The sequence below is a fragment of the Carcharhinus amblyrhynchos genome, chromosome 11 (genome assembly GCF_965287045.1).
Source record: "Carcharhinus amblyrhynchos chromosome 11, sCarAmb.v2.hapA, whole genome shotgun sequence".
In the NCBI taxonomy this organism is placed as follows: domain Eukaryota; kingdom Metazoa; phylum Chordata; class Chondrichthyes; order Carcharhiniformes; family Carcharhinidae; genus Carcharhinus; species Carcharhinus amblyrhynchos.
In genome coordinates this window covers 36,607,909-36,627,694 of record NC_137334.1, presented here as the reverse complement: position 1 = coordinate 36,627,694, position 19,786 = coordinate 36,607,909, and the positions used below count along the sequence as shown (strand labels likewise).

Genomic DNA, 19,786 nt, shown 5'->3' with positions numbered 1-19,786 from the left:
CACAACAGCAGCAAGCGAAAGGCCTGAATATCGTCAATTCATAGCAAAGAAACAGGAAGGACGGAACACAAATCTTTTGCTATCGGTGATTAGGAAAGAGACAGAATAAAATTAACTCAGAGTCAAACCAGCATGAAGCTCATGAGGTCTGTTCATTATTGGCTATTGGAACTCCAAGTATCCTCCTGTGCACCATCGATGCTGATGCCAACCAGCATTTCTCCTGGGATCAGTGATTAATCTTTCGATAATAAGATTGTACATTCTCTAAGCAAAGAAATATAACGTTTAAATGCATTTATTTTCAGTTACTCATTGATAATGTTACCATTTTCCCCAATATAAGTTCTGCCTCCCTGTCCACTGATTTATTTTTAATTTAAGAATCAGTTGTCAATGCTGCACAAATTATTGGTGCAAACAAGACAATTAAAAAAAGTTCTGCTATTTTAGAAAGTTAAGTATCAACAGCAAACACCGTGGCAAGTCTGTAAAAATCATAGAATCCCAACAGTGCAGAAAGAGGCCATTTGGCCCATCAAGTCTGTATCGACCACAATCCCACCCAAACATAACCCATCCCATAACCCCACATGTTTATCCCGTTAATCCCCCTGACATTAGGGGCAATTTAGCACAGCCAACCAACCTAATCCGCACAATTTTGGAGTGTGGGAAGAATCCAGAGCAACCGAAAAAACCCACGTAGACACAGGGAGAACGTGCAAACTCTACAAAGACAGTGACCCGAGGCCAGAATCGAACCCAGTCTCTGACACTGTGAGGCAGCAATGCTAACCACTGTGACCTCATTGATTGATAATTGGTCTTAAGAACTGAACTTGCTGTATCCCTAAAGTACGTAGTCTCACAACAGCAGGTTAAAGTCCAACAGGTTTATTTGGTAGTAAATGCCATTAGCTTTCGGAACGCTGCTCCTTCGTCAGGTGAGACTACCTGACGAAGGAGCAGCACCCCGAAAGCTAGTGGCGTTTACTACCAAATAAACCTGTTGGACTTTAACCTGGTGTTGTGTGACTTCTTACTGTGTTTACCCCAGTCCAACGCTGGTATCTCCACATCATCCCTAAAGTATGCCATGTGACTAATAATGTTGCACAAATGCCAGACATTTGTGCCATTTTTACTGGAACAGTCAGAACTTCAAACATCACCTTGACCACCTACAAATTAAAAGGAGAGGAGAAAATAGGCATCAGAACTGAAATAAATAAAAGGAAAATACGACTCACAGAGTGAGTTCTTTTGGTGAAAATTGTGAGAGAAACATAAGAAGCACTGAAAATGGCGGATCACTAGATTCCTTAACACTCAAGCTTAAGAATTAGAAGCAGGAGCAGGCCACTCTGCCCATCAAACCTGTTCTGTCATTTAATAAGATCATGGCTGGTCTGATTGTGCCTCACCTTCACCATCCTGCCTACCCTCATATCCACTGATATCCTCGTAGTCAGAAATATACTTACCTCAGCCTTAAAAATATTCAAGGACCCTGTCTACAACTCTCTGGGAAAGGGAGTTCCACAGACTCACAATCCCCCGACAGAGGGAAAATTCTCCTCAACTTCATTTTAAGTGGGAGACCACGTATTTTTAAACTGAGCTAAATTTTTTTTAATTCATTTCTGGGACATGGGTTTTGCTGGCTGACCAGCATTTATTGCCCATCTGTAACTGCTTGAGGGCAGTTGAGAGTCAACCATTGCTGTGAGTCTGGATTCACAATTAAGCTAGACCAGGTAAAGATAGCAGATTTCCCTCCCCAAAGGACATTAAAGTTTGTTTATTAGTGTCACAAATAAGCTTACATTAACACTGCAATGAAATTATGCGAAAACCCCCGAGACGCCATGCTTCAGCATCTGTTCGGGTACACTGAGGGAGAAATTAGCATGACCGATGCACATAACCAGCGTGTCTTTTGGACTGTGGGAGGAAACCGGAGCACCTGAAGAAAACCCACCCAGACACAGGGAGAACGTGCAGACTCCACACAGACAATGACCCAAGCCGGGAATCGAACCTGGGTCCCTAGCATTGTGAGGCAGCAGTGCTAACCACTGTGCTACCAGATGGCTTTTATCTGATAATTGACAATGGTTTCATGGTCATCAATAGATTCTTAATTCCAGATATTCCTTGAATTCAAATTACACCATCTGCTGTAGTGGGATTTGAACACAAGTCCCCAGAACATTAGGTGAGTTTCTGGATTAATAGCCTAATGATAATACCACTTGGCCATTGCCTTTCAACATACGAGCTCAGCTTCTCGAAGCTGCTCCAGTTCCATGACGTCTAATCTACCTGTGAATTTACACAATTAACTCCATTCCTACTGAATGTGATTGAATTTGTTGATGATATTTGATGTGGTTTTAGTTGCTGTCATCAAGAAAAGTGGCAACTCTATGGAATTCTGTCCTGTCCAAAGTGACTTAGTTTAAGATTTCTCAGAGGGTTTATTTTACTTTGCAAAATGCATATTTGCACTTAAACCAGAGAAAATTAATCCTAAAATGAGAAAAGTACATCAATAGCACCATTTTCAGAATGAAATAATGTTTTAGTTTATCCAGTTATGAGCTATGCAGCCAATAATTTATTTGTCTGAAGTTGAAATACTGCACAATCAATTTAGAGATGTTTACCATTCAATCAGTTTCGTTTAAAATGGGACATCTGGCAAAAATTGAAAATTCAGTTGCCTCAAATCGAAAATTAAATGTACAGTACTTATTCTCAGCTCTATAATTGGCAGCAAGTGGTGCGATAGACTAAAAAACAGTTTTGGTTTCAAACATGTCAATTAAATGATCTCTCTCTCTGTCTAAGAATGGAAAACCTCCTTTCAAAATGCACTGAACAAACGCCCTGTGACACTTCCCGGCATCCACTGTTCTAACTGTAATTAGATTGGTCATTGATAATATTAACCTTTTCCCAATGTAGATCCAGTTCCTTGTTCATTGATCTTTCTTTAAATTAAAAATCCGTTATCTGTGCCACCGAAATACTTTGTGCAAATAAAACAAATGAAATCCTAATCAATACTGCTTTTAATCTTTAATGTTTATTAATCTGTATTTTGCTTCCAATTGATGGCTTCTTGATCCAGAAATTGATTTTTATTTAAAAAGCAGCATTGGATTCCTTTACTATAGCTCAGTGATGGGCAATGTAGGCTAGTGAGTGGACCGCATAAGGGCTCTTCTTCATCTCAGTTGGCTGCAAGATTGAAATCATAGAATCCCTGCAGTGCAAAGGAGGCTATTCGGCTCATCAAGTCTTCACCAACTGTCCGACAGACCATCCCACCCAGGCTATATCCCCGTAACCCCATGCATTTACCCAGCTAAACCGCCTAAGCTACATATCTTCAGACCATAACGGGCAATTTGGCACAACCATTCTACCTAACCAGCACACCTTTGGAATATGGGATGAAATCAGAGGAAACCCACACAGACATGGGGAGACTCCACATAAACAGTCATCCAAGGCCGGAATCGAACGCAGGTCTCTGGAGCTATGAGGGCAGTGCTAACCACTGTGCCACTGTGCATTAACCATGACCCTACGACTGAGATTGAATATATCTAAAACATGCTGAATATTTCATAATGTGTGATAGAAAATGCTTAATCATTCATATCTTAATAGAACTGCCATCAATGTCAAAAGGTTAAAAAACAGAAATGCTTTGATTGGATGCAGAGGGAGCACATGGCTCTCATGGTTAATGTGGTGCCATCAGCATGCACCTCACTTCACGTGCCCTTGCTTTAGGTGTGGGTCAATTTAGTTTTACTGGTAGAAAACAAACTACCCGGAATCTGGTAACCCTGTGCATGGGCAATAGGCAAGAAATTGTCTCGTGGACTGCATGTGGCCCCTGAGCCGTAGATTGCCTATCTCTTCTGTAACTTGAAGCCGGTCTGCTATCTTAAGTCAAATCTTACAAATTATCCAGCAAGTTTAAATGCAAATTGAACTCCAGTGGCAAGCTCATTGCTTTCATTCTCTCCAACCTTCCACTTAATTACAATTTTTCTCAAATATTTTTTACTCTTCTGCTTAGAACATTTTAGTTTGTTTGTTTGTTTAGGCCAGTGCAGCAGCCATCATTTTCTAGTCACAAATTATCCCTCAACAGTGAAATTTACAGAAAGGTTGTAAGTGTGTAAGTGATTTATACTATACATTCAACTCTAGCAGGTCTTGTGGCACAGTGGTAGTGCCCCCTACCTCTGAACTAAAAGCTCTGGGTTCAAGTCCAACATTAGGAGTTGTTGGCAGTGGAAGGAGGGTTCATAATGTGGTTCAACAGGTTGATAATCAGCTTGAGATATTCCTCCACTATTCCACAAACAGAAAAGTGTGTGAAGATATGTTTAAAAACACACACACGTGCAACAGAAACACCAGATAAAGAAAATTGTATTTTAAACATTGACGAGTAAAATCTTTTGCTTCTTCTATCTTTAAAGAAACTTACATACTACCTGAATAGTTAATGCTGTCTTGGTAGGGTCTTTTCCTTACATTTATCTACTGTCCCTTACATATTCTGGTAAATTCTAGACTTTGTTGTCTTGTGGGGTTCTGACTGGTCACCTGCAATAGAAACTTCCCCAACTTAAATTGCCATTGTCTTGAACACAAATGGGAATGAAACCTGAGCTCTTTCTTTACATGCGGCTAATCAGTAATGCAGGTTTTCCACACGAACACACAATTTACCCACTTGCCTGGAGTTGCTTGAATAAAGAGCAAATGCAAGTGACTGGTGGTTATTTTTCAGCAACCTACACTTTGCTGGTTTGCAATACCATGAGTCTCAGAAAGGCCAGCTCACTTTGTTGGTTCTTTTCAGCATATGAACTGCACCCCCACTATCGGTTGAATCCTATAACGTAAAAGTTTTCAAATGGCTAAAGTTCCAGCATTAAAGAATGCACAAATGCCATATCATACCCTACACGGTTTTAAATCCAGTACTTAGCCATTTACAACAGTGAACATAATGCTGCATACATGTGAATTCTAACGCTTATCATCATGAATTGTGTTAGTGTTGATGGTCAACATCAAACAATCTCAGTTTAAGTATGTCATAGTTGGATGATGGCACAGTGGTTAGCACTGTTTCCTTATAACACCAGGTTCTCAGGTTTGATTCCAGCCTCGTTCATTGTCTGAGTGGAGTTTGCACATTCCCCCCGTGTCTGTGTGGTTTTCCTCCAGGTGCTCCGGTTTCCTCCCACAGTCCAAAAGACATTAGGCATGCTAAATTCTCCGTCAGTCAAACTGGCAACTAGCGGATTTTCACAGTAACATCATTGCCGTGTTAATGTAAGCTTACTTGTGACATTAATAAGTAAACTTCAAATGGAAGGATAGTAAAACTTCCTCATTCTGCCACAATGAGGTATCTCCTCATAACATCAGAAGCATATTCTTTTCCTTTATTAACTGTTCTGAAGTATCTCTGCGTGAGTCTCACCCATTACTATCAGTTTAATGCTTTCAGCCCTCCCTATAGAGAGCAGCAAATTTCTCACTCATTTCAAGCGGGATCCTTATAGTCTGCAGACAAATTCTAGCAATCTCAACTGGATTTAATGGAAGGTTCGTGTCTGACCCACTGTGCCACACAATATTCCACCCCTTACTGAATCTTTGATATGTATACCTATTGGGAAAAGCAAGTTAAGTTAGTGTACTGTTTGATTCCGGTTAGAAACCTTGTAGTTGAAATTGATGTCTATTCTATCTAATTTGCAGAGACTGAAAGAACTGAAGCAGAGGGAGTTTGCCCGGAATGTAGCTTCCAAGTCAAGGAAAGATGAAAAGAAACAGGAAAAAGCTCTCAAACGTTTACATGAATTAGCTGAACTCAGAAAGCAAGTTGGGTGGTGAGTAAATAAATGATTTAATGCTCAAATGAAAAGAACACCTTAACAGGCACAGATGCAATCCAAGGAGCTTCATGACAAGTTAAAGTGCTTTGTTTGACCTTATTAAAAATTAAACCGCTTGAACAATTTAAACTTGTTCAATTTTCTTTACATCATAAGAATCCCCACCACACACACACATGACTTGCAACATTATACATTTTAACTTTCGCACAAAAATAACTCAAAAATTGTTTTCCACAACGTTCATTTACTTCAGTGAATAAACATTCACAAATCAAGAAATTATAAATGATATGCAATGAACTAGAAGAGCTCGAGAAAAAAGTTGCCTAATATATAAATAGTAATATAATATTAAACATTGCTTGCCCTTGCCCTAACTAATTTCAGCCAATTTATAATCGTAAAACTAATAGAGAACTAACTCACTTTTTTTTCACAAGGTGCGAGTCTACAGGAACAAATTGGATATTCATTAAAAGTTGTGCCACAGGTTTAGCAAGGCCATAAAAACAAAAGAAACCAACCACCAGGTTTTAACTTTAGATGGATTGAAATGAAAAAGCAAGGAAGTTATGGTCGATCTGTATTGAACTTTGAGTACTTTTGTCACCATGTCATATAAAGGATGTGGAAGCACTGGAGAGGGTGCAGAAGTTTACAAGGATGATACCATAAATGCATCGCTAGAAAAATGTTTTAGGGTGGTAGAGTGGCACAGTGATTAGCACTGCTGCCTCACAGTACCAGAGATCTGGGTTCGATCCCAGCCTTGGGTGGCTGTGTGGAGTTTGCACGTTCTCCTTACATCTATGTGGGTTTCCGGTTTCCTCTCACAGTCCAAAGATATGCAAGTTTAGATAGATTGGCCATGCTAAATTGACCTTTAATATCTAAAGATGTGCAGGTTAGGTGGATTGGCCATGCTAAATTGCCACTTATTATTTAAAGATGTGCAGGTTGGGTTGAAGGCACAGAATTGCACTGATGGGGTGGGGAAGTGGGATTGGGAGATGCTCTTTTGGAGAGTTGATGCAGACTTGACAGGCCGAATGTCCTCCTTCTGCACTGTAGGGATTCTTTATCAAGGAAGGATTGACAGGCTGGATCTCTTTCTCTTGAAAAGAGTGGTGACCTAATAGAGGTGATTACAATATCAACGCTTTTGATAGAGTGGACACCAAGGGAATGTTCCTCTTGTGAGAAATGGCAGAACTAGAAACTATTTATATAAAATAGTCACCAAGAGTTCCAGTAGGGAATTCAGAAGACATGTCTTTACCCAAAGAGTGGTTAGAATGTAGAAGTCAGGACCTCAGAGAGTGGTTGAAGTGAATAGTTTAGATGTATTAAAGTGGAAACTAGACACACATTTGAGGAGAAGGGAATAGAGAGCAACCACAGGGATCAAGATTCAATACTTACCATAACTTACTTGCTTTTCATTTCAACCCCCCTAGAAATAATAGGGAATAGAAGGTTATGATGATGGATTCAGATAAAATGAGTCAAGCATGAAGAGAGGGATGGACTAGCTGAGCTAAATGGCCATTTTTCTGTGTTATATGTCTTGTGTTTATTTTATTCATTCAAGGGTTGTGGGCATCGCTGGCTGGGCCAGCATTTCTTGCCATTCCAAATTGCCCTTGAACTAAGCAGCTTGCTCAGTCATTTCAGAGGGGATTTTAAGAGTTATCTGCATTGTTGTGGATCTGGAGTCACATGGAGGCCAGATGATGGAGAGAAGAACAACATAAGTCACTGCAGTTTATAATCAGTGTATTTTGACAGGGTCATCCTCGCTTCTTATTCTGCATGTGATTGGATTTTGAGTCCAAATGTAACTGTGCATCAGAAAAAAAATCACCATAGTTGTGAACAAAGAAGAGAAATTACTTTCTCACTTTTTTTTTTAACCAAATGTATACAATAGGTGGGATAGTTCTCTTATCAAATGATTTCCCGCATCATTCTAAATCTAAATGCCCACTAACATTTATTGAACGCTTACATATTGGGTAAACTTTTTGCTCTGGGCACAATCAGCATTGAAGGCACAACTTGCATTTGCAATTGATCTGATTTTCTGAAGTGAACTTCCGATTTGAGATTCTACCAAAATCGTTTGTTTAATCACATTGTATCAGCAGCAGGCAGCATTTTAAAATGTAGCTGTTTCTTTCGTTCCCCTTGCGTTCAAGAACATTCCTTGCTATATTTAACAGTACAGTATTTTTTTAATAATAAAGATAAAAAATGGGTTTATCAGAAAAGTAAGCATTTTTAACAAAACTGACTTTTCAACCATCTGTAAATAACTGTGAATGATGTAAAAGACTAAAAACTAAAATAAATATTTGCTCATTTCATTGGTGCATATTTTAGTCAGTTTTTCTTTTGCAAAATTTAATATTTTTCAATATTTACAACCTTTCCCAAGGTACTAACCAATATTCTCATGCCTCAAAATACTTTCATTCAAAGGCCAACATTAGTGGAAGCCTACCTTGCTGGAAATAAAATTACTGCAACAGTCCTGACGGGGGGGGGGGGGGGCGGGAGGGAGCAGGAGTGGGGGCTGGGGGGTTGGGAGATGAAACAATACCTAGCAGTCTCTACACAATGGGCTGGAGTTTCATCAGAGGCGTATAGAGGGGTCAGGAAATTTCCCAGTTCAGCATACCTGCTGGGGGGAGTCTGCAAATTTGGGATTTTCATTCCGGGGAGGGGTGGGTGATAGCTGGTATTGGACCCACTGCCCTTGGAAAGAGTTCAGAAGCAGTCATAGGTGCTGCCAAATGTGGAAGCTCCTCATATCCTCCATACCAAGCTATGGCCCTCCTGACACCCCCAAATGGCCTCCTCCATAACCTCCATACCAACTTAGCCTCTCTACACCTCTCCATTATACATTCTTTGCTGAGAGACCAGACATCCATTAGTCCATTTGAACATCTGGGCCCAAGGAAAAGCATTACTTGATAGACAGTTCTTTCTCTGATCTATACTGTCAATTGCACACTGTTTATTTACACAAGTGGTGTCAAACGCTTATTGTCTATAGACCTTAAAGATCTGGATGATTTTCACTTTTATAGGATGGTAGTGAAAGATTTTTTTAAAGAAAGTAGAAGGTTACAAATTAATGTTTTTTTTAAATGTTTTTCTAGACATGTTATTATCACTATAGTGTCCTGTATACAAGGTGAATGGATATGGAAGTGCCATAACCTAACATGGATGATATGAGGGGCCACAAGAGGTGGATAGAGGGACAAAGTTTGGCTTGAAGCATATGACAGCCAATGGGGATGTGTGAGGGGTATAGTTAAACATAGACTGAATGAGGTGCTGTGGGGACAGTGGGATGGAGGGGCATAACTTGGTATGGGGGAGTATGGGACCTTTTGAACTTATCTTTCAAACTTACCTTCATCTGGATTATGACTCACAACACATTTGAGGGGCTATGAACCATGACTGAAAAGCTGGCCCAACTCCATGAAAATGTTAGGGGACTAGAAGATGCCTTTTCTTGTTATAGAGCTGTCCAGGCCAGAGTGTGGGACGCAGGTCATCCTTATCTTGCACTGGTGAAAATTGAGAATGCTGGGAATGGAGCCCCATGTTACCTGGAACCTCCCTGTTCTGCAGTCTGGTCTGGCCTACATGTGACTTCAGATCCACAGCAATGTACTTTTACTCTTAAATGCCCTCTGAAATGCCACTCAGTTCAAGGGCAATTAGAGATCGACAATAAATGCTGGCCAAGATGGCGACACCCAGATCCCATAGTGAAAACCAAAAACATCACAAAAACTATGGAAGGAATGAAGGCAACATTATAGAATGTACAGGGGGAAAAGGCCAATGGACATGAAAGGCTTGATTTTACCATCGCGTTGCGCCTGGTTTTGGGCACGAAAACTTGGTAAAGTCGGGTGTAAAGCGAATAGCGAAAAATGCATTTGCATGCATTTAAATTGACTGAATGGGTTACACGCCCAAACTTACCTCCATTTTCCCCTTTACCACCATGTTCACTGGTCCACATTCAGTGCAAAACAGATATGCTCCGCAAAGGTCTGATTCAGGTGCTCCAGCTTCTGAGGAGGTAAGTTCCGAGCTTCCAGCAGCTCTCTGACTCAGTTTGGGGGAGAGGGAGGGAGGTGGGTAAGTTGGCTCTCTGGTCGGGGGGGCATGGGTCCGATGGCTGACTCAGATCAGGGGGAAGGAGGTGGGTCAGATGGCTGACTCAGATCGGAGGAGCAGGGGGGACAGGAAGACCAGGGGACATGGGGTCCTCTGCCACTCTGCGTGTGATTGGCTGGGGGGGTGGGGGAGAGGTCCACTCCACTCTGTGTATGATCAGTAGGGGGAAGGGGGGAGTGGAGTGGGGGATAATGGGGTCAATAATGTTGTGGGGGTGAGGCAGTGTCTGTTAGAGCCATTATCCTGCCTGGGAGCGATGTGGCAGGGCAGCGTTTCTCTACCTTTTGTTCTGCACATGCGCAGTTAGAGGTGCCGATCGGAGCTGCAGGATTTCAGATATATTAAGCCCTGCCCATAGGCTTCTGCAGCGCAATTTGGAATTGCTGCTATTTTTTCAGGCAGAGTGCATATCGGGGTGCCTGAGAACGGTCTAAAAGTCAGATTTGAAACACTCCCAATTTCAAGTCCACCCAGCACTTAAAGTCAAAATGGCAAAATGGGGTCCAAGGTTTGACGTCTCAAAGTCAAACCTGTTGAGCTATTAATCTGAAGGCCAGCCATCCAATCAATCATAGGATCATACCCATCGGAAACATCTGCCACTGACCCAGATCCATTTTCTTGAATCAGAAACCATTTCCTATCTAACCTACACTCCTCGGATACCTGGGCAACCACGATTTTGCAGAGACCTGAAAATATATTCAGTAGCACCAAATCAGGGCCGCAAACCAGCCTCCTATCCATTGACTCTGTCTACGCTTCCCGCTGCCTGGCAAAGCAGCCAGCATAATTAAGGACCCCACGCACCCCAGACATTCTCTCTTCTACCTTCTTCCTTCGGGAAGAAGATACAAAAGTCTGAGGTCACATACCAACCGACTCAACAACAGCTTCTTCCCTGCTGCTGTCAGACTTTTGAATGGACTTGCCTTGCATTAAGTTGATCTTTCTCTACACTCTAGCCGTGACAGCAACACTACATTCTGCACTCACTGGTTTCCTTCTCAATGATCGGTATGCTTTGTCTGTATGGCACGCAAGAAACAATACTTTTCATTGTATATTAATACATGTGACAATAATAAATCAAATCAAATCAAATCAAATGATTATTGGATTCTTCCTTCCCTTCAAAAAGACTTTCTGTTGATTCCCAATGGGCCTTAACAAAAGAAACCACAGGGGCGATTCTCCCAAAAGTGCTGAATTGATGGGAAAATTGTTCTGAATCACAACTGTTTTCTCAGTGCAGATTCAGATCTGAATCTCCGCACTCTGCAATGCAGAGGTCACGACTGTGAATCTCAATAAAAACATCCCTCCCCCCACCCCCAGGGATGCAGACCTTCCTCTGGCAGACCATGCCCCCACCGTTCCCCCCCCCCCCACCCCATGCACCCCAATCACTGGCCTCCCTTCAGTCCAGCCCGATCCCAATGCAGAATGGAAGCGGGCACCCTAACCCCCACTGATTGCCCCTAGGCAACACCCACAATAGGCCCTGTCCCCTTGGCACTGCCCAATACATGATGGGCAGTGCCAAGGCGCCCCAGGGCTGTGCTGGGGGCACAGTTTGGCACTGCCAGAGTGCCCATGCCCAAGGAGCATCACTTCCCCACTGCCTGACTCCCTGAGGGGCCCCGATTGCCCCCTCTTCATTCTGGCGAGGTCTCCTGCATGTTACTCGAACATGGCAAGCTACTCTAAACCCCGCCAGAATGAGGACTCCTGGCTGAGTGGGACAGTCTCTCGGGCCTGGCAAGTTCCGTTCCAGGCCCGATAATAACATGCAAAATATATTTAAACTACATTGAAAAAAGATTCAAATGACCTACCTCTCTTCCAGCCGGTTTCCAGCACGGCCTCGACTGCGACTCTTCTCCAGCTTTGGGAGACGCACGTGCATTTCCAACACATGCACCAATCCCGCAAAATGCCCAACACGCAATTTTCCCGACTGGGCCCGCCAGAAAAGTTATGGGAGAACCGGGCCTCTCATGTGAATTTTTCTTTTCAAATTCAGCTCCTTGTCAATCTTGTTCTCAGCCTGGAAGGATCACTTGGTGGATGCTATTTCCATCTCTGTTGGTGCTGTGTGTTTCTTGCCAAATATGCTTCCACTGACCATTGACCATTGAAGTACTTGTGTGCGCAACTCTGACATTCAGAAACACTCACATTCATAAGACCATGAGATATCAGAGCTTAAGTTGTCCATTTGGCTTATAGAATCTGTGCTAGCCACTGTGCCACCATGCTGCCTTATCGAGTTTGCTCTACCATTCAATGTGATCATATTAATGATAATCCTCAACTCCTCTCTCCTGCCTTATCCCCATAACCTTTGAGTCCCTTATTGATTAAAAATGTCTATCTCAACCTTGAACATATTTAACGACCCGGATTCTACAGCCAGTAAAGAGTTCCATGGATTCATTACACTCAACAAGAAGAAATTCCTCCTCATCTCTGTCTTAAACGGGTGAACACAGTAAGAAGTCTCACAACACCAGTTAAAGTCCAACAGGTTTATTTGATAGTAAACGCCACAAGCTTTCGGAACGCTGTTTACCCCAGTCCAATGCCGGCATCTCCGCATCATTAAATGGGTGACCCCTTACTCTAAGATTATGCCCACTTGTCCTAGACTTTCCCAAAGGGGAAGCAGTATCGCTGCATCTATTCTATCAAGTATCCTGAGAATCCTGTATGTCTTAATAAACTCGCCTCTCATTCTTCTGAACTCCAATGAGTACAGGTCCAACCAACTCAACCTCTCCTCAGAAGAAAACCCCTCCATGGCCAGGATCAACCTAGTGAACATTTTCTGGACTGCCTCCAATGCCAATGTATCTTACCTTAAATAAAGGAACCAAAACTGTCCACTCCTCTCTTACAATGATGGCCATGTTTGGGGAGACTAGGGGATTGGCTAGATGGAGAAAGACAAACTGCATCAAGTGCCTGGATGGCTCCTGCAACTTATTGGTTTGTCTGATCCTCATGTTTCTTCATTCCAGTTTGCAATTGCTGCATGTACCAAAATCATCACACACCCTGCCTCGTTTATCTGCACATTTCAATAAGTTGGGAGAACACGCCACAGACTAGATAAGTTATATCATCGTAGAATCCATAGAAATAGGTCATTCAGCCCATCGAACCAGCACCGACAATAATCCCAACCGGCCTGATCCCAATAAACCTATGTATTTACCTTGTTAATCCCCCGACACTAAGGGGCAAGTTAGCATGACCAATCCATCTAACCCACACATTTTTGGAGCATGGGAGGAAACCACAGACGTGGGGAGAACATGCAAACTCCACACAGCTAGTCGCGGGAGGCCAGGTTTGAACCCAGGTCCCTGGCATTGTGAGACAACAATGCTAACCACTGTGCCACCGTGTATTATTACTTATCAGATTGGAGCATGAAGATCAGGCATGAATTCTACCAGTACACCTATTCATGTGCCCACCATCCATCAAATAACCTCCTTGGAGAGATGAAAAATCCAGAATAAAAAGCAAGATAAAAGGGCATTAAAAAATGTTTGTGAAATTTTCATATAGACCCTTGGATGATCAAACCTTGTCCAGGCGACAAAGCTGATCATGTATATTGTGCTTTGTGTTTTACCTACCTTTCATAGCATACAATCACCTTTTCAATTATAAACTGGTCCCAAACTGTTTGGTAGATGCAAAGGAAGGTGTTACTCATCACATGGACCAGTAACTTACTCCATTGGTCTACTATTCAAAACAATTTCGAACACCAAACCTCTCTCTATCCTTCCATAGTTTATACACTTGATCGCTAGTCTTTCCCAACTTATCTAATTGAAATAGCCTCCCAAGAGGGCCTCGAGGCATTTGTACAAGTTCAAGACAGTATGAGTCGCTTTATACTTAATAGTTCTGTTTATGCAACCTGACATCCTGTTTGCTTTGGAAATGGCTTTTCCACATAGCTCTCTACAGGGTTCATGAGCAATGAATAATAAGATCAAGATTCCTTTCTCTCTCAACAGATTTTAATTAGGTACCGTGTGGTGTGTAAGCCAGCTTGGTGTTAATCCTACCCTATGTACATTACTCTCCACATATGCATATCATGACTGAATGTAGATGCATATAAGATTTTATTTTTAAAAGTTTATGAAGCTGTTTCTAACTATTTGAGACGTATATTCAACCCACCCCTTTTCCATCTAGAATCATAGGACTGTACAGCATGGAAAGAGCCATTTCTATCCCTTTGAGAAGCTTATTAAAAAATTCAATCAAGTTAGCCAAACATGATTTTCCCCTGATATATTAATAGAGCACTACCAGTTCCTTCAACATGCTGATTATAAAGCCTGTCAGGTAGCATTTTGCTGAACTGTGTAACCTACATAGTACCTAATGTTGTTACTTACTAGTTCAGAAATCGTAGCATTGTCAGCCTAATCCCTATAGAAAGAACTAAGGCTGCTTACATATTCTATTATGATTTTATTTTCTGCTGTTAGTGGAATTGACGGGAATGCTATATCTATGTTTTGTTCATGTGCCACGTTTCAAACTGTCTTGTTTGTTGCGCTTTAGTGCCCCGGGGAGTGGTCCAATGTTCAAGTCCACAACAGTTGCTGTGAAAAATGCCTCGGGGAAACATCAGCAGCATGCCAACCTGGATGGCGGAAGAGCAGACAGTAAATCAGCAGATCCTGAAAGCGGCATAGCAGGCAGCACGGAGGAACTCAGTCGAGGAAGGAACAAACTGTCCGTAAGCAGCCCCATCTGGAGAGCTGAACATTGCATGCTGGGAAAGCCAACCTGCAGACAAAAAATAGGATTCTCCTTCTCCTTCCCCAAGAAAGTTCCTGTCAAACTGGAATCCTCAGCAGCAGTTTTCTGTGACAACAGTGAAGAAGGATCAAACCAAATGAATACAAACCCCAAGCGCAAAATCAACTGTAATACTTACAATGTTCAAACAAGCTCCAGCACAGAGACAGTTACTGATTTGAACGTGAAGCCAGAAAGCAGTAAGCACCAGCAGGAAAACAATTTTTGCACGAATGCAATGTCCTCGGTTAAAGAAGGGCAGCAGGATTTGATAACGAAGGAACCCAGCAGTGCAGCACAAAGCAGTTTCTCTCCCTGCATCTTGCAAGTTCAATGCCAGAATAAGCCAAAGCTTCCCTTCGACGAGTCTGCGCCATTAGCAAAACAAAATGGGCTCTTTAAAGTTGTAGGCAAGGAAGAAAAAGCCTCAGAAGATGATAGGTCAGGGCGTTTTGACCCGACTGAGGACAAAAGTGGAATTGATGTGATCTTATGCAGTGAAGTGTCCGATTCACACGTGGAAGTTGAAACATCTACAGCGGCTAATGAGTTAACACAAAAGAGTGATGTCGCTGAAGGGTTCCTGGCTGGTTTATCTGAGAATTGTTGTTCTGTACCTGTAGAGCCAGAAAGCGCAGACAAACAACATCATCCTAGTATATGCAGGCGACCAAATGCTCCTTTTTTCCCTGTAGTCAGCAAAGATGAATCAACTGTCCTGCAATGGCCTTCAGAAATGTTGAATTTTACAAACACTGAGCCTTCCATCTCATTTTGTTGCAACCCTCTATATTTTGACTTCAGGACACCACGAGCTAAAGGCTACGTGGAGGAGATTAAACCCAAAGCCAACGATTTAAAGGCATCCCAAATCTCACTGAAAGATCTAAGTGGACCTGTCAAAAGGAGTTTTTTAAGTAGCTTTTCAGAAATGGAGCCTGGTGACTCTAGCTTCTCTGTATGCGGTGCTATCGGAAGAGATGGGATGTCCAGTACACTCCAAAAATGTGCCTTTGAAAAGACACAGAACATTTGTAGTGAACCAGTAGTTGGATTACAGCCACCCTACAGTGGGACAGATCAAGAAGAATCAACAAAAGAAATTGCATCTTATCGCAAGCCAAGAAAATGGAAAAAGCACAAAAAGTCTTACAAGCATCTAAAGCGTAAACAGAGAAAGAAAGAAACTGGGACAAAAAGTTATACAAATTGGAAAGGAGAGAGAGAGCACAATTGCATATATCAAAAAGTAAAAAGGAGAAAACTGTCAGTGGAATGGAAGAATCGAGAGAAAATGGGGGTGGATGAAGGCTCCAGCGGTTCAGACACAAATGAGTTCTCTGATGAAGAAAACACCACTGATGCAATGGAATACAGGCATGGACAAGAAAAGATGCGAAACGGATATTCAGAGGAATGCCCTGAACAATTTGAAGCTAAATGTGATCAAAATAATGCAGCCTCTGAAAAACTGGCCAAAATACAGAAAATAATTGATCACAACATTAGGAAAAGGGAGACCTTGCAAAGTAACCGGAATGACAGAGGGTGTAATACAAATAAGGAAACAAGAGAGAAGGGAGAGAGCAGCGAGGACGATGGGGAACATGATGATTTTCTTACAGACAGTGAGAGAAATGGCTATGGAGAGCACAAGCAGTGTTCAGTGTCCAGCGATTCTTCAAGAGATTACCAGTCGTCATATATCACATGTTCTTGTGCAAGTAGGCGAAAGAGCAATTGTAGCAATGGCTACAATTCTTTTTCAGATATGGAATATTCTGATCAACAAAACGATGAAAGACATTGGGCAAAGAGAGGGCATGAATCTCTGAATGGCAAGCCTTTGGTTATCCATCACAAACGCAGTCGACATAGAAATTCTTCATCCCCAAATGTAGATCATAAATCATCATGTCGGAGTTGGAACCAAGTCGGTAGTTCCAACTCAGACTATAGACATAATCATAGAGCGGAATCTCACCAACAAAAGGAGCCATGTCAAGCTAGGTGTGACTTAAAGAACAAAATATCTGAAATAGAAAGGAGTAAGTGTTTTTCAGCCGATGAGTTGCAGCCTTGCTACCCTTCGTGTCAAGAGAATCTCTGTGAAAATTCTGCACCAAATGCTCCCAGGCGAGATAAGAATGTGATAAACATCTCTCATAGTGCTGCAAAGCAAGCCGAGGAAGACTGCAGTTCAGTATTGAAGCTGTCAGCAAGAACATTTGCAGAAGATTACCATCCAAAGATAAACAACCATATACTGGATGCAGAAGTGTCTAAGGTGACATATGATAGACAAGAATTTGATGAGCGGACAAAAAATAGGCTTCCAGAAATGTGGATTAATCACAAAGACCCTTCAAAGAATCTTTTGTTTCCTGGGCTTTCGTTCGTCCTAAATGATGACACTGTGTTGCCACAGAGTGAAAAGGTGCCGACTATGAAGTCTCTATCACCGAGAGATGTAATTCATCAGAAACAGACAGTCTCATATGGTGATAACATCAAAGATATCAAACCGTCCCTAAATGAAGTATTTCTCTGTCATTATGAAACTGCACCTGAGACACACGCAGAAAGAACATCTTGGCTTCAAGATAACTCAAATATTCCACACTGCCAGAAAGCTCTGCAGAGTGAAGCAACCTCAATTACTGACAATCAAACTCAAAGTACTGAGCAAATGTGCAAAACTTTCTCCCCACTCTCTCAAACAATATCGTTCACGCCAGAGGAAATGGAGAAGTACAGGCAGCTGCAGATTCAAGCTCAACAGCACATAGAACAGCAGAAGCTGGTCAGCAAGGTGAAGGCACCTTCAACCAAGGTCACGCGCCCCATTCAACAGCCCCATCAGCAATCACTAACGACTGCATCGATCACAACAATCCATCACACCGTGCTCCAACATCACGCCGCCACTGCAGCTGCGATGACTGCAGGAGCATTCATGCAACCCCTCTCGCCGTCTGTTCCACACGCCCAGCCCCTCCCACCACACTTAACTCACATTTCCTTAGCCCCTGGCCTTTACCAAGGAGGGCATCCAACCATTCTAGCAGCTCCGCAGCTCCACATTATACCCGCCTGCGCCCTCCACCCAGGCCATTTTGCCCTCCATCCATTGCCAGCGGCAACACTCTTCCCCCCATTGCTCACGCTACATACGCCTCCTCTTCCACTCCATCATTTACTTCATTCCAATTTCACCACCCAAGATTTTCTGCACCTGACAGGTCACAACACGTAAAATATGAAATGAAATAAATGTTTACCTGAATAGCCTGGAATCCAGGCCCTGAATTTTCAATAAACCTGTAAAATAATATTGGCATTACCTATTTTGGGTGTGTTTACAATCTTTTTACAAAGTGGTAGACAAAATATTAAGGATACCTTGTAATGTGTCACACTAATCCCGTTTTTGCATCATATATTGTAAGTATTGGAATGTTCCCTCTTTGCTGCAGAACTTGCTATTATACTTGAAGTCTACAGAGTATTAATGTTGATGTACTGCTGGTAGTGTTTACAGAAATGTAAATAAAAACCATAAATTTAGTCCAAATGTACACACAAATCTTGTAAAATATATTAGGTATGGAATTTCTTTCTACTTTGTTGTAATTATTTGTTGTATGCTATGTTTTTTATGAAGTGAATGCTGTGTGTAAACCTGATGCACCTTGTCACTACATTGAATTTTGTACTGCTGGATGTAACCACTAGATCAAAATAGCTGTTTAAATTGGTATGCACATACACACACGTACAGGTATTTATGCAATCAATGATAATATAAATTCTGACAGTTAAGCTTAAGTTGTCTAGACACATCATTTGAACCCACGATTATTTTGGCAACTTATAACTTATTGCTATCCATCTATTTTATTTATTATTTATTATGTATATCTTCACAACCAGAGTAATGTCAAAGATTAAAGATGCCAAGTTCTGATACGTTACTGAATACAAGATATTGACAATGTGACTGTATCACAGTACAGTGACACAATGTGATCCCTGGTATTATCTGATTTTTTTTGTCCATGCCATGGAAGACTTAGGCCCAGATTTTCATGGAGTTGGAATAACTCCAGAGCTGTTGAAAAATGACATGTAATGCCTGATTCCGGGACTGCTGTTTCATTTCCAACCCAGCTAATCTCTATTGCCATGGGATAGGGGCGCAGGTAGTTTGCTTGCACCCTACACTCCTAGCCTAGCCAGCTCCATTTGGGAATGTAGGAGTCTCCAAGACCCCAACAACTTCCATGGAGTCAGGCTAACCACAAATCATGGTTCATCATCCCTTCAAAAGTGTTGTGAACCATAGACTGTATTTGAGAACCTTTTGAATGCTAAGTTTAAAAACTCTTACCCATGCCTCTTGCACGTTCCCATGGCTTCTCATTTCCAACTCAGGCCTACACATGTCCCACCTCCATTGACCCGTGGCCCCTTAAAGCCCCCATGTCAACTCATGGCCCTTTCATGTCTTTTCACCCAGTATGCACTATATACAGAACCAATGAGCCATATAGTTGCAATGTTATGTGAAACTGCTCAGAAAAAAAAATCACAAATATTGCTTTGGAAAGCAAAACTGCCAGTCCTACAGCCCTATAATAGGATCAATCAGAAAAGCCATTTAAGTATCAATAGCAGAGGTTCAAAGACCTTGTGTAACCTTGTGAAAATAAGCATTGAGATATTGCCAAAAATATCGCAGAAAGAACGACTTAGTATCACCACTTAAAGATGTCAGTCAAGCAAAGTCA

General features: G+C 41.9%; 1 protein-coding gene across 1 annotated transcript in view; it reads left to right on the top strand.

Annotated features, from left to right (window-relative positions):
- znf804a (zinc finger protein 804A) overlaps window positions 1–18,565 on the top strand; it is a 305,106-nt gene extending 286,541 nt beyond the window's left edge. The window contains exons 3-4 of the mRNA XM_080198219.1: window positions 5,809–5,939; window positions 14,757–18,565. Of these exons, the coding sequence (XP_080054345.1) occupies window positions 5,809–5,939; window positions 14,757–18,252 (3,627 nt within the window). The 3' untranslated portion in view covers window positions 18,253–18,565. The remainder of the gene's footprint in view (window positions 1–5,808; window positions 5,940–14,756) is intronic.
- The last annotated feature ends 1,221 nt before the right edge of the window (window positions 18,566–19,786 follow it).